The 12,590-nt window shown below is 38.1% G+C and overlaps 2 protein-coding genes across 2 annotated transcripts in view; both read right to left on the reverse strand.

The window, feature by feature from the left end:
• Positions 1 to 6,134: 6,134 nt before the first annotated feature.
• LOC104808035 (probable disease resistance RPP8-like protein 2) lies at positions 6,135 to 10,274 on the reverse strand. Its single transcript, XM_010533538.1, has 4 exons — positions 10,077 to 10,274; positions 8,569 to 9,454; positions 8,349 to 8,495; positions 6,135 to 8,061 (listed from the first exon to the last, which is right to left on the reverse strand). The coding sequence occupies exons 2-4, from the start codon at positions 9,443 to 9,445 to the stop codon at positions 6,500 to 6,502; spliced, it is 2,586 nt and encodes an 861-aa protein (XP_010531840.1). The 5' UTR covers positions 9,446 to 9,454; positions 10,077 to 10,274; the 3' UTR covers positions 6,135 to 6,499.
• A 1,196-nt stretch (positions 10,275 to 11,470) lies between these two features.
• Positions 11,471 to 12,590, reverse strand: part of LOC104808036 — a 14,706-nt gene continuing 13,586 nt past the window's right edge. Inside the window, exon 3 of the transcript XR_770893.1 lies at positions 11,471 to 11,624. The gene's annotated coding sequence lies outside the window, so the exon portion shown is untranslated. The remainder of the gene's footprint in view (positions 11,625 to 12,590) is intronic.

Consider the following 12,590-nt stretch of genomic DNA (forward strand, 5'->3'; position numbering starts at 1 on the left):
ACTCTTCCAACTGATAGCCTTTCAATCGTGATTTTATTTATCCACGTGGCACAAGCGTAAGCGGGATGCGGGTGTCACAGTGGAAAATGGTATGAATACGTATTGTATAATGATATAAAAGCATACATGTTAAATCATAGCTATGTTGAAAAATGATTGTATGTCGGCTATTTTGTGCAAAGAAACAACGGTTGACGGAACTTGTCAATGTTATTATGCACAAAATGATTTGGGGATGAGAACAAAGCCTTAACATTAATCACGAATAAAATGATCTCTACTCAACATCTAATACAACGTTAGACCTTGAGTTCAAAGAGTTAAATCTTTTATTCTTGTGATTGAAAGCACACAAATAAAAATCATCCCAAGATTAGTGATTTGAATATGCAACGTAAAGGAGGTTGGAAATTTTCCTTAATAGATCTTTTGAAAAAATGTTGAGTTGCACGACATGATCTTCTTTAAAAGATCTACCTACGTGAATGCGATGTTTGGCCGCTTCAAAATGCTTTATGGTTTGGCATTGATGCATTCATGAATGGATATGGACACATGGCCTTATAAAAGTGTCAGGATAAGCAAAAACTTGTATTGATTTTGTGTGTATTATGTACTCGGTAACTCAACAAGATTACGAGGTTCAATCTGTAAAGACACCTATATAATTCGAGTTATTGAAGTATATTTCACTACGTGGAAGTTCAATCGTAAAGATACTATTCACTTATGCACAAAATTGGAAAATGTATGAAAAACACTTGATAGTATCATTTGTTGTTTACTCTAAAATGGTGGAGGATTGTTGGATATTTTAGAGTAAACAGTTGATCGGAATAATCTCTCAAGAGATTCATAGTTATATGTATTACGAATATGGTGGAGGAGTTAAGCGTTCGTAAATGATATAATGTGAATCAATAAAACATGTATTTGTTTTGGAAATAAAACGCGTCAGGGGTAAGTGGAAAACGGATGGTGATTAATTCTTTGAGAGATTTTGAGTGTTTCTTTTGATGGTTCTTGCAAACTCAATCAAAAGGGGTTGTGTTCATCTTCATAAACAAGTTTTTGTATGATGATTCTCGGAAGGGTAATCCGAAATCATTGAAGCTTCATTGTATCTCAAAAGTGTATTCCTGTAATCCCATTTACCCGGTAGGGATGGAATAACGCTTTTAGAAAAGTGACTACATGCCTTGAAGTCATATCCGGATTCTCTACCGTTGATACGTGTTACAGGTCAAAGTAATATCCAGATTCCAGATTATAACAAGATACGGTGTTGAAGACTTATATCGTATCGGGTATGTAAGTGTTTTCGATATTCTTTTTCGATTATTTTCCAACAAGTTGGGGGCATCTCCTAGTTGTTTTTGGGTGAGAAGTGCTTACCTCTTGAACGATTACCGTGCATCTCCCTAACGACTTTCATGTGTTTTCAAGGAGATTTTTGTGCCTCTCGGACACATTTCGTGCACTTCCCCAACGAATTTCGCACGTTTTCCGGACGAGTTTCATGGACTTCCCGAGTGAATTCTGTGTTCATCTTTCGGACGAGTTTCATGCGTTTCTTGGACAAATTTAATGCATTCTCGTACGAATTTCATGTACTCCAATATGAGTTTGATACGTTTTGAGAAGAATTCCGTAAATTTTCCATATGAATGACGCATAATACCTAGGGATGGATGTTTTAATTCGTTTTTTCGGAAATGAACTGTACCGAACCGAAAAATGCGATATTTTTCACGATCCAAACCGTCTAAAATTCCCAAACGGTATTAATTTTAGAAAACCGAATTTTAACCGAATTGAATCAAAATTTAAAAGACTTCGAAAAACCGATTTTGTTTAAGAAAATCTAATGTTTTTAATAAAAACTGGAATCGAATCGAATTGAATATAAAATATTAACCGATTTGCGCCTAATTTTATAAAACCGAAAGCATCGAACCATTCCCAACATGAAAGCGAATTGAATATCGAAATGTCCACCGCTAATATTACCCCACAAATTATGTACACTAACAAACGAGTTTCGTACAGTCTGCGTGAGATTAGATTGAAAAGATTTTGTTTATTCAAAGAAATTTTCGAGGGATTTTAGTGAAAGATTCACTTTGAAAAAAACATTTGGCTTACTAAATGATTTTTTTAATTTTTTTTCAAAGGTAATCTTCGATTTTTTTTTTAAGTATAGTTTGCGAGTGTACATATTCTGTTGGCACACACTATAAATAAGCTTTTTATGTACATTATGCAAATAACCCCATTTTATTACCTCATATAACAGAAATTTTGGCGATTGATTCGTAGAATTTCTTTAAAGAAAAACTCAAAAAAAAAAATGCGGTAATGCACTTAAAAAACCCAAACAAAAGATGGTGGGTTTATGCCAATACAAATACGAAGGATAACATCCCCACACCAAACACGCGACGCTCTGCTTCTTATTCATAAACCGTCACTCAGCTCAGAACCATCGCCCTTCAGCCCTGAGGACCGATGATGCCTGCAACATCGGTGGCTCATTAATCGACTGAATGACGTATCAACAAACGCTTTAATATCGGCCGGGAGAGCGGGAAAGGCTATAAGAACAACAAGAATACAATGGTGAAGCAAAAAAGTAGTGATCACCCAGATGAAACCTCTCCAGCCATTAGATGTGATTGTCCCACCAGAAAGCAGAGATATTTGATTGGGCTACAAGGAAAGCCAAGCCAAGAGGGGACAAAAAAAACAAGGGGGATACTTTTACTTACCACCAGCATTTCCAGTTGTCTTGCTGAGTTCATGGCCACCTGGTCATAGAAAATGAACGAGTCTCTCGGTTCATGAGGAGGTCATAAGCGTTGTCCCATGTGAATAGAGTAGATGCTAGCATAAAAACTAATGAGAAACTCGAAAACCGATGGCCAAAAGAGATGCAGAAGGGTATCCACCCTTTCCGAGATCTGCATGGACAGCCACAGCCCTTCCGACGATAGAGTTTGGTCCAGTAAGAGGGGTCTCCAACGCAAATGCCTTGTAAGAGATTTTTATTTGCTTTGCTCACTACAGCTGAACTAGGTTGTTATAAAAGAAAAGAGCAGCATGTGACAGGATCATCAATGATGAATGAACCTGGTTGCCGACAATTGTATACCGTAAATCAAAATCTAATAGCAGCTTCAAGCGAAACTCGCCATCTCTTTCCTGTCGTGGAGTTGGTAGTGCCTTTTAACACCCTCACTGCTGCTCAAGACTGCAGCTGACTTCACCATTTTCAAACTGTTTTGTGATCTGCCAAAGACAAAAAACCTTTTCCAAGTCTCACATGGAATATCCATTGCCATGAATAAGAAAGAGCAGATTCCCCTGAATTGGGGAACTCACCCTCTCCCAAATCAAGAAGAATATGCGCATCATGAAACCAAAGCATCTGAATTTGTGAACGCCTAACCCGTCTCTGGCACATTTAACTTCATACACTTCAATTAGATCTGAAACCCAAACATATCACTTCAATCTTGAGGAAAACCATACGAAACCTGTGACGAAAATCAGGATCATGGATGGCGTATTAACACATGACTGGTCAAAGTTGCTGGCTAGAGGTTAACTGGCCTCAACAACTACCGGCCAAGTTTGACGCACAGCATTCAAAAGCGACGAACAGTACCGTTAACTATCAAAACGAAAATCACGAAGAACTAATATCCATCGATCTATTCCAACTTTGAATAGGAAGAGCGCATTAAGAAAAAGGAAAAATCGCACGAAAAGCCATCCATATTCAACAAAACCAGATCGAGCAAAGAAGAAAGAAGGAGAAAACGCAAGAGAGAGTTAGAGAGGATGAATCTTACACACCTCAGAGTAGAATGTTATCGCGGGATATTTCGAGTTTATAACTATTCAATGCAGGAATCAATAGGAAATGGATACATGCATTAAATTTTAAGATTGGTCGAGCGAGGGCATTGTAGAACATATGCCTTTAATGAAGTTGATTCACGCACAAACACAATAGTTATCCATGAAACAAGTAAGACTATAGGGTAGCACAAACGAGATATTGACAAGTTGTTTTGGTGACGCTGTTGGTGATTGGCTATCTCTAACAATCTATAGAAACGTGACGGAAGGAATGTGTCGGACCTTGTAATGGTCTTCTCCCCCTTCAACCAGCTTCTCCTTGAATTCCTTTTTCATCCCACAGATCTCCAATTCCTTCAGAGAAGAGATGTTTCTCAATCCATCAGGCAACCTCTCCAGCCCTTCGCAATGTTGGATCCGTAGACGACGAAGACGAGGCATGCACCTAAACATATGTTCTTTCCATTCTAGAGTGTAGCCGTTAGAGCAAGATTATTTTTCCTCCTTTTGTACTCTCATACTAGTTGTTAGCCCATCTCACTCTTCTTGTATAAATTCCCTTAAATTTGTACAGATTAAATCAAGTTAATATTAGGGACTTTGTTCCCCATTTTATATTATTCTTCCGTCCTCCAGTGTTTAACATTTGATCTCTTTTATTTTTTTGTCAATTTCATCTCAAATACTCCTAAATTATATTAAAATCTTCATGGTATCAGAGCATAAAGTCTAGAGGACCTTGTGTTTTTTTTTTATTCCGCTGCGAAATCGAAGCATATTCCCTCTCGGTTGTGTGTATACCGAAGAGGAGCCTGCTCATTTCATTTTTCAGAATTTTGTTCTCCCTTTCGGTCATTCATTCAAACCAAAACGAGAGTTTTCTTCAAGTGAATCGATCGTTGGCCATTCATTCAAGTCACGGTTCACCAAATTTTTTTCCCTTGTCTCTCTCGGTGTTTTCATTTTAAACCGAGAAGAATTTATTTGTTCTATCTCTTTATCACCAATATGTGTGAGTATTGCGATAGCGATTGTGAGTATGATGAGGTTTATGAAGAACCAGAATACAGGGAGCATTGGAAAGTCGAAGATGTCTTAGCCAAAATACCAAAGACTTTAAGAGAGACGTTGGTGCAAAATGCTAATGCAAACAACCTCGAGTTAAGTATTACTCTTCTTGAAGAATTATTTCGAACTAATGAGTTTTCTGAAATGATGCAAAAAGCACAGGTCGAAAACATTGAAGAGGCGAAAACAATGTATGGAGAACTACAAACCGATCAGAAAAACCATGAGAAGGGTAATGACCTAGATCATGTACTCTCGGAAGAAGAAGAAGAAGAAGGAAGAGAAACGAATGCGATTGAGAATGACCTCATAACGGAGGCAAAGAACCCCGAAGAAGAGGCATCACATCCATCTGAACTCATTCCACATCTGAATATAATAAAAAATCCGAGCATCCCCTTCGCATGGAGAGAAACCCAAAAAATCCAACAACTAATCATGAAACCTCATGGTGTCGAGAAGCTCACGAGTGAGGGGGAATGGCATGGTACACTCGTATGCTTCTCTACCGAAAATAATATATCCGAAAACAGCTCGAGGTATGGTAAACTTATCTTCAATACTTTTGTTTTTGATCCCGGTGAAAATAAGTTTGTATTGCATGGTGAAAATGAATTCATAAATATTAGGAGTATGATTAAATTCGCTTGTGATATTAATGAAAACCGAGATGAAATACTTAAAACTTTTTATAATAATGCAGAATATCACCAAATGTTAACATATAAACTTGAATTTAATCGTATTAGAGATCTTTTCTTACTCTTATTTGATGATAAGCATATCATTGCATCGTTACATTCAATTTTTTGTATTAAATGGAGTGCTTTGGCCTCCATTGTATGTTCTAATCCCTTTTTGATGAAGTATATGCAGAAAATAAAATCGAATATAGGACATACGAGAAACTTAAAACCAAAGGAACCGCCATGGAAGGAGATTGGATGCATGAAGACTGAGCAATGCATTCTTTTGGCAAGATTAGCTTTCCAAAATTTCTACAAGCTAATCTTAAGGGGGAATGTTGAAGACCAAAATACTATGAACACAAAGAAGCTCAACCAATCTATGAAGTTCATGCCTTGGACGTGTGAAATGGATAATTTAGCATGCATGAAGAAGAGAAGGATAACAAATGAAGTGCATGGGACGTTTGGAAATAAAATACAAGCTGCACTAAATGAAGCCAAAGAGGGAAAGAATATTCAGCAACATTGTGGCAAAATTAAGAAAGGAAATAAGGAGATTTCGTCCAAGAATATTGAGAAATCATTCAAGGATAATATCTCCAAGAAATCTTAATCAAATCCGTCCAATCATGCACCTAAACATATGTTCTTTCCATTCTAGAGTGTAGCCGTTAGAGCAAGATTATTTTTCCTCCTTTTGTACTCTCATACTAGTTGTTAGCCCATCTCACTCTTCTTGTATAAATTCCCTTAAATTTGTACAGATTAAATCAAGTTAATATTAGGGACTTTGTTCCCCATTTTATATTATTCTTCCGTCCTCCAGTGTTTAACATTTGATCTCTTTTATTTTTCTGTCAATTTCATCTCAAATACTCCTAAATTATATTAAAATCTTCAGACCCTTCTTCCACCACCCACTCTTCCAGATTTGGTAGCTTCCACATTTCCAAATTACGCAGTTGAGGGAACCCTCTACTCGAACAAACCATTTTCTCCCCTATGAAACTCTGCCATAAAATAACTTCCTTTAAACTAGGCATCTTCTCAAGAATGGGCATAGCATCCTCCGCTATTGTACACTGACTTAACTCAATAGACGCGAGGTTGGGAGCCGACAGAAGTTCGTCTGGTAACTTCTCCATATTCATACCATAAAAATGTAACCGGTTGAGACGAGGAAAACACGAAACGAGCCCTCCTACATCGGATTTAATCCGATCATGTGTCCAGTGGCAACACACAAACTCTTCCACAAGTTTCAGGACTGTAATGACAGATAAAGGTAAAATCTCCTCATCCGGTGTTCCATGGACATCGACATGAAGTTTTCTAAGATTTCTCATATTGAGAAGGTCCTCCACTCTATAATGCTCCGTCGAGAATCCAATCAAGGTCTCCAACTTCACCAAACTCCCCAGTTCCAGTTTCGTCCTTTCACTGAGATTACGAGGCAACCTAAGGTACCTCAGATCCTTCATGCTCTTCAACACATTAGGTATATGAACTCTTTTTAAAAAAACCTCCAAGTCCAAAAAGACCAGCAACATTAAATTCCCAAGAGAAGATGGTACCTCTGTTAAATTAGTGTTACTTAAGTTCAAGTATCTCAAGTGAACGAGCTTTCCTATGCTCTTTGGCAGCTTCCCTCCTCGAAATTCCGCTTCACGAAGATCTAACACCCTGAGGGAGGGCAAGCTTCCAAAGCTCAGATCTGGAATCCAGAGAGTAAAACTTGGAGGGATACACAACAGAGATCTTAATTTTGGGTTTCTTATTTGTCTCCGGTGAAATCTTTTTGGTGGTTCTTCAAAACTATCATCTAAATCCAAGCGCACGACAAGTCTGCGAGACCTAAAGATGGGCATAGAAGTTGAAGAGCTGACGCTTGAGAAGTGAGTCTTCTCGCTGATAACTTCAAGGAAGGTCTCTTCTTTGGCTATCAACAAACACACATCTCTCATCACATCATGCAGACGAATGTTGACGAGTCTTGAAGTCCCCTCATCTCTCTTAGAGACTAAAACCATATTTCTCTTCATAAGCTCCTCAAGGTAGCCTTCTGCAACATCTCGAACGGAACTATTAGTATCCTCTGACGGCATTTCTACTATTCCTTCTCCCAACCAATACTGGAACAATCTATTCGTGTCTATAACAAAATCTTCCGGAAAATAGGCCAGGTAAAGGAAGCAATGCTTTAGATGGTATGACAAATCTTCGTAGCTCAAAGACAACACTTGGAATGCCATATTCTCGTTGGGGTCGGGGCTTATTCCTCTTATGATTTGAGATCCGATATTATCATGTACCCTTTTCCACTCGGATACTTTACATTTGGTGGATAACAAGCCTCCTAGCGTTTTGACAGCCAACGGTAATCCTCCACAGTGTTTTATCATTTTCTCAACCTCTTCCTTCACTTCCTCGATCTCAAACTCTGCACATGACAATGGGGCGTTTGATAAGACAAAATTGGTATCTTATATACACACATTGATTTCGTGAACACAACACCTTTACTTCTACAACTTTCTGGCTTCATACGCTTTGAATATTATATAATGTTTTTTTTATAATTTACGAGATTTATTTCCTCCTTTTTTGTAAAAAAAAAATATATCTCTCTTTTCCAATATCTAAGATAATCATTGATATAAACATTCTAAGTGCTTCGAAGCAAAAGCAATATCTTTGAAACTATCCACTTGTATGTATGAAACGTACCAATATCGTCTCTCCCCGAAAATGAGATTCGCTGCAATAGTTCTCGACTCTCTTCATGAGTTAAGCATTTTGGACTGAAAATTTTACATCTTGGATCCGCATATGAAGCAACATCCTCATTTCGAGAAGTAAGCAAGATCTTGCTACCTGCCAAATATCATGTTTTATGACTCATTGATCTATTCTTCTTTCTGAAAACACACACACATGAAGAGGCTACCTGGCTTTTGTGAGAAAGCTGGCTTTATAAGGTCCCAATCTTCCTTACTCCATATATCGTCGAGGACGATTAGACATTTATTGGTTTCAAGCATTTCGAAGAGCTCATCATGGAGTCGTTCTTCTGACATTTGTCGAATTCTATGTTCCTCTTCTTTTGACCTAAGATTCAATAAGATCTCCTCCCAAACGTACTTTCGCCTACATTGTTTTGAAACACACACCCATGCGAACCGGTCAAAATGACTTCTCACCTTGTCATGGTGAAATACTTGTCTAGCAAGAGTGGTTTTCCCGACACCACCCATCCCGCATATCGAAACAACTCCAATATCGATTTTCTCCACCAACTGCCCTGTTAGTTCTTGTATGTTGTGCTCCAACCCCACAAGAACACTTTCAGAAACTTTAGGAAACGATTGCCGAGTCTTCCTTAATCTTTCAAATAAAGGCTCCAGAGGAATTCCATCGTCAACTATATGTTGGACGCCGAGATTCTGCATTCTCTCCATTACCTTGGAGATCCTGGCGGTTATGCTACTGATCTGAGAATCAGCTTTTATTCGATTCATCGGGCTGCGAGTAAACTTGGAGAGACGCTTTATGATCCCTCTTTCATCGGCGACTCCTTCTTTGAGAAGAAAGGCTTCGATAACATCCTCTGCATCACAGACAATCTCTTTCATCTCATTCAGACAGTTCATCACCCTTTGGTTTCCGTGTTTTTTGGCATCTGCATCTTTAAGAAAGCCCTTTAACCGTTCCACTTCATTTAGCAATTCAGTAGCTTTTTCATGGATTTCAGTAAACCGGTCGGATCCCCGAACCAGTAGATCCCACAGTTTCTGCATTCCAAATGCGATGACTCCGTCGGCCATGACTTTTTCCTTGACCATTAAAATACAAGAAAGATACCATATCAGTAACTCAACCTTTTCAAATGTGCCAAATAAATACTTTAATAATTCTTAATTTGATAAAAATAATATTTCAAATATTAAAAATGTGTTAAGTGGATACACCAATTCTTGTATCAAAATTAATACCTTTTCACTCCTGAAATTGAGACCAATTACCAACCAAGATACTGATCGATTTAGATGCTTCTGAAGAAATGTATACGAGTCTTGGTTGAGAATTGCTTTTAATTTTAGACGTTGAGATATCAATTTCAAATATTTTAACTATTATATTATCAAATTCAAAACTAAATTATTTATCTGATAAATTTTAGTATTTATAATAGATTTTTTCTTGGAAAAAAGAAGAAAGAAGCATAAAAAACACACCATAGTTACTATTTTAACATCCTTATCAACATCTGTTTCTCCACCTTAATAATAAGCATCTAAAAACGATTCAATTCAACATTCACAACAAGACAACCTAAGCGAAAAAAATTCATCTATAAAGCAAAATTTGAGCAGATCCCAAATGACCGAGGCAGAGAAGACACACGAAGTAGGGTTTCCCGCGAAGAACTGGAGGAGGAAACGATCAGTGGCTTACCTCACAATCGGCAGAAGCAGAAGCAGAAGCAGAAGCAGCTCCTCTTCTTCAACTCTGGCGGGCGGATCCGACCAAACGAGTACTTAAATTGACCCATACAAGCAGGAGTCGTCGTCAAGGGTCAACTTCCATAATTAAACCAATAGTGAGTTGCCACGTGGAGATGGAAATCTTGTCTCCGGCTTTGTTTGTTTGTTTTTTTTTCTGTGGATAAGTTACACCGCTGGACTGACATACAAAAGATTAGAAGGAAAGGGATAAATAGTTGCCCTGTTTTAGTACAAATAATATGTCATGTGAAGCCCAAGGCCCGTAGACATCATTAGGCTTGTGACCAAGGCCCATTAACAAAAATTTGATTTTCCAAATGCAAGGTATTTTTCTTTTGGTCATCGGCAAGGTATGATTCAAGGCAAGGTAGTTTACTCGGTGAAGATTCTAAAATGTCTTCTTCATATAATCGCAGACATGTAACGAGCCAGAAGGCGGATATTACAGGAGCCAAACCAAAGGAGACAAAAAAAGTCGAGGGGACATAACTCCATAGACAAGGGAAGAGCTGCAGACTTTACTAAAGGGGAGTAGCCGAATGGAAGAAGGGTACAAGGGGTTCTGTACAAGTACCGGAAAGGGAGAGGAGGAATTGAGGATAATGTGCATATGCCATGGCAGTTTTCTTTCCTCCTGTCGAGTTTGTGAAGCAGTTCATCATCGGCATATAATCGTAAATGCTTTCATCCCATTACAATTAAACCCTAACCAGAGGAGAAAAATGTTCAAAAGGAAGTAATATCAATATGTATTTGGAATAATTTGTGTAATGACTATTTTTTTATTTGGAAAATTTATTAATGTAATTAAACAAATCCTAACACAACAATTTTATTTGGAATAAATTATAAAAATGCTTATTTTTTTTAGTAAATATAAAGAACAAGTAAATGTATTAATGCAAAGATACATTATTTGAATAAACAATGTATTTATAAAAGATAATGTACAAACCTAACATCAAGAAATTACCCATGGTGCAAACTCATAAACGAGAAATTAAACATTTCAAGAGGAAAATTAGCCAATTGTCCAAAAAAAAAGAACTAACTTTGCAGGAGAAATAGATCTTCTAGGCTGGTGGTAGGTAGTATGCAAGCCTTCCCTTCCGCAGGAGACGCATATTTCCAATTATCGGATCGATATACACAACAAGTAGACTGCAGTCGGGATAACCAGATTGAATTAGTTCTATGTCAGGATTGGTCATGTGACACCCGTATCCGGCTCTTTGTAAATAGGATGCATCCATGGACTAAAAACCAATAAAATAATGCCAAATAAAAAATACGGAAATTTTAAAACTTTTTACTTCATTGTTGCGCAGCGGAAATATCACACGTGCGATCATAGTCGCAAAAACAACACTTGTCCGAATAGTAAATAGTACACAATACAAAAGTTAGAAATATAAGTCCCGTAGTCCAAAATACAAAACCCATACATGATGTTGTCTCCTCGATGTCATCGTCGTCCGCTAGACGTGCTCCTCGTGATCTGAAAAAGATGAAACCACGAGGGCTAAACACAACTGCTAAGTGAGTAGTCCGGGTTGAACCCGGTAAACCCATTCTCAGCGAGAACGGTGTTAAAACGATAATTCACATTCACATAGAACAATAGTCAACATGCACCATCACATAACATACATCATAGTCATACCAACCACAATCATATTCGTATGACTACTAGAGGTGTGGTATGTTAGGATTCCTGGGATCTCTAGAGCGAATCCTATTCCTAATAGATCGATTCTAAGGTTTGCGTAGCGGATGTAAAATAAAAATTTTATGAAACCCTAAAACCATGGATGTATGATTACGTAGAAATGTTAGAATGATTACCTCAATCGATCCGGGGCCTGTATCAATTTATGTGTTCGTCCGACCACGAAAGGAGGAAGATTACCTCGTCCTCTACACGTATCCACACCTCGGGATGGATTCCCACGATTAGAACTTGTCTGCTAGGATCCGAATCAACTATTCAGTATGTTGCTTCGAGAACCTTTTGGTTCTCACCAAAGTCTGTAGAAGTTCTCCAAAGTCGGCCACCAACTATTAGGGTTTTAATCTCCTTATAAAGTGATTTAACCCTAATTTTGGTTTAATTTTCGAAAAATCCGAAAGCCAGAACGGACGGTCCAGAAATGCACGTGGACTGTCCGTTCCAGACCTTCTAGAACGGACAGACCATGTTCTGGACCGTCGGGTCTGGACCTAGCGGACCATCGGGTCTGGCCCTTCTGGTCCGTTCGGTCTGGACGTCTCTGTCTCGGTTTTTCGTCGTTTTTTCTTGTGCATTCATCCTTCCCTGCGTGTGTGACCCTATAGACGGTCTCTAGCAAGACACTATGACTACCTATCTCGAATAGAGTTTGTTCATGATCTTACGAACGCCAATGATGATTCTGGTTGATGATCCTTTTGTATCACGATATCATTTGTCGAACATAAGGCATGG

The sequence above is a fragment of the Tarenaya hassleriana genome, unplaced genomic scaffold (genome assembly GCF_000463585.1).
Source record: "Tarenaya hassleriana unplaced genomic scaffold, ASM46358v1 Cleome14, whole genome shotgun sequence".
Taxonomy (NCBI): Eukaryota; Viridiplantae; Streptophyta; class Magnoliopsida; order Brassicales; family Cleomaceae; genus Tarenaya; species Tarenaya hassleriana.

What these genes read in the sequence shown, in the direction of transcription:
- LOC104808035 (XM_010533538.1), bottom strand. Translation starts at nt 9,445, where the DNA reads ATGGCCGACGGAGTCATCGCATTTGGAATGCAGAAACTGTGGGATCTA. An exon ending in AGCTTTCTCACAAAAGCCAG is followed by an intron (nt 8,496 to 8,568) that starts GTAGCCTCTTCA and finishes GATATTTGGCAG; the next exon opens with GTAGCAAGATCTTGCTTACT. An exon ending in TTCGGGGAGAGACGATATTG is followed by an intron (nt 8,062 to 8,348) that starts GTACGTTTCATA and finishes TGTCATGTGCAG; the next exon opens with AGTTTGAGATCGAGGAAGTG.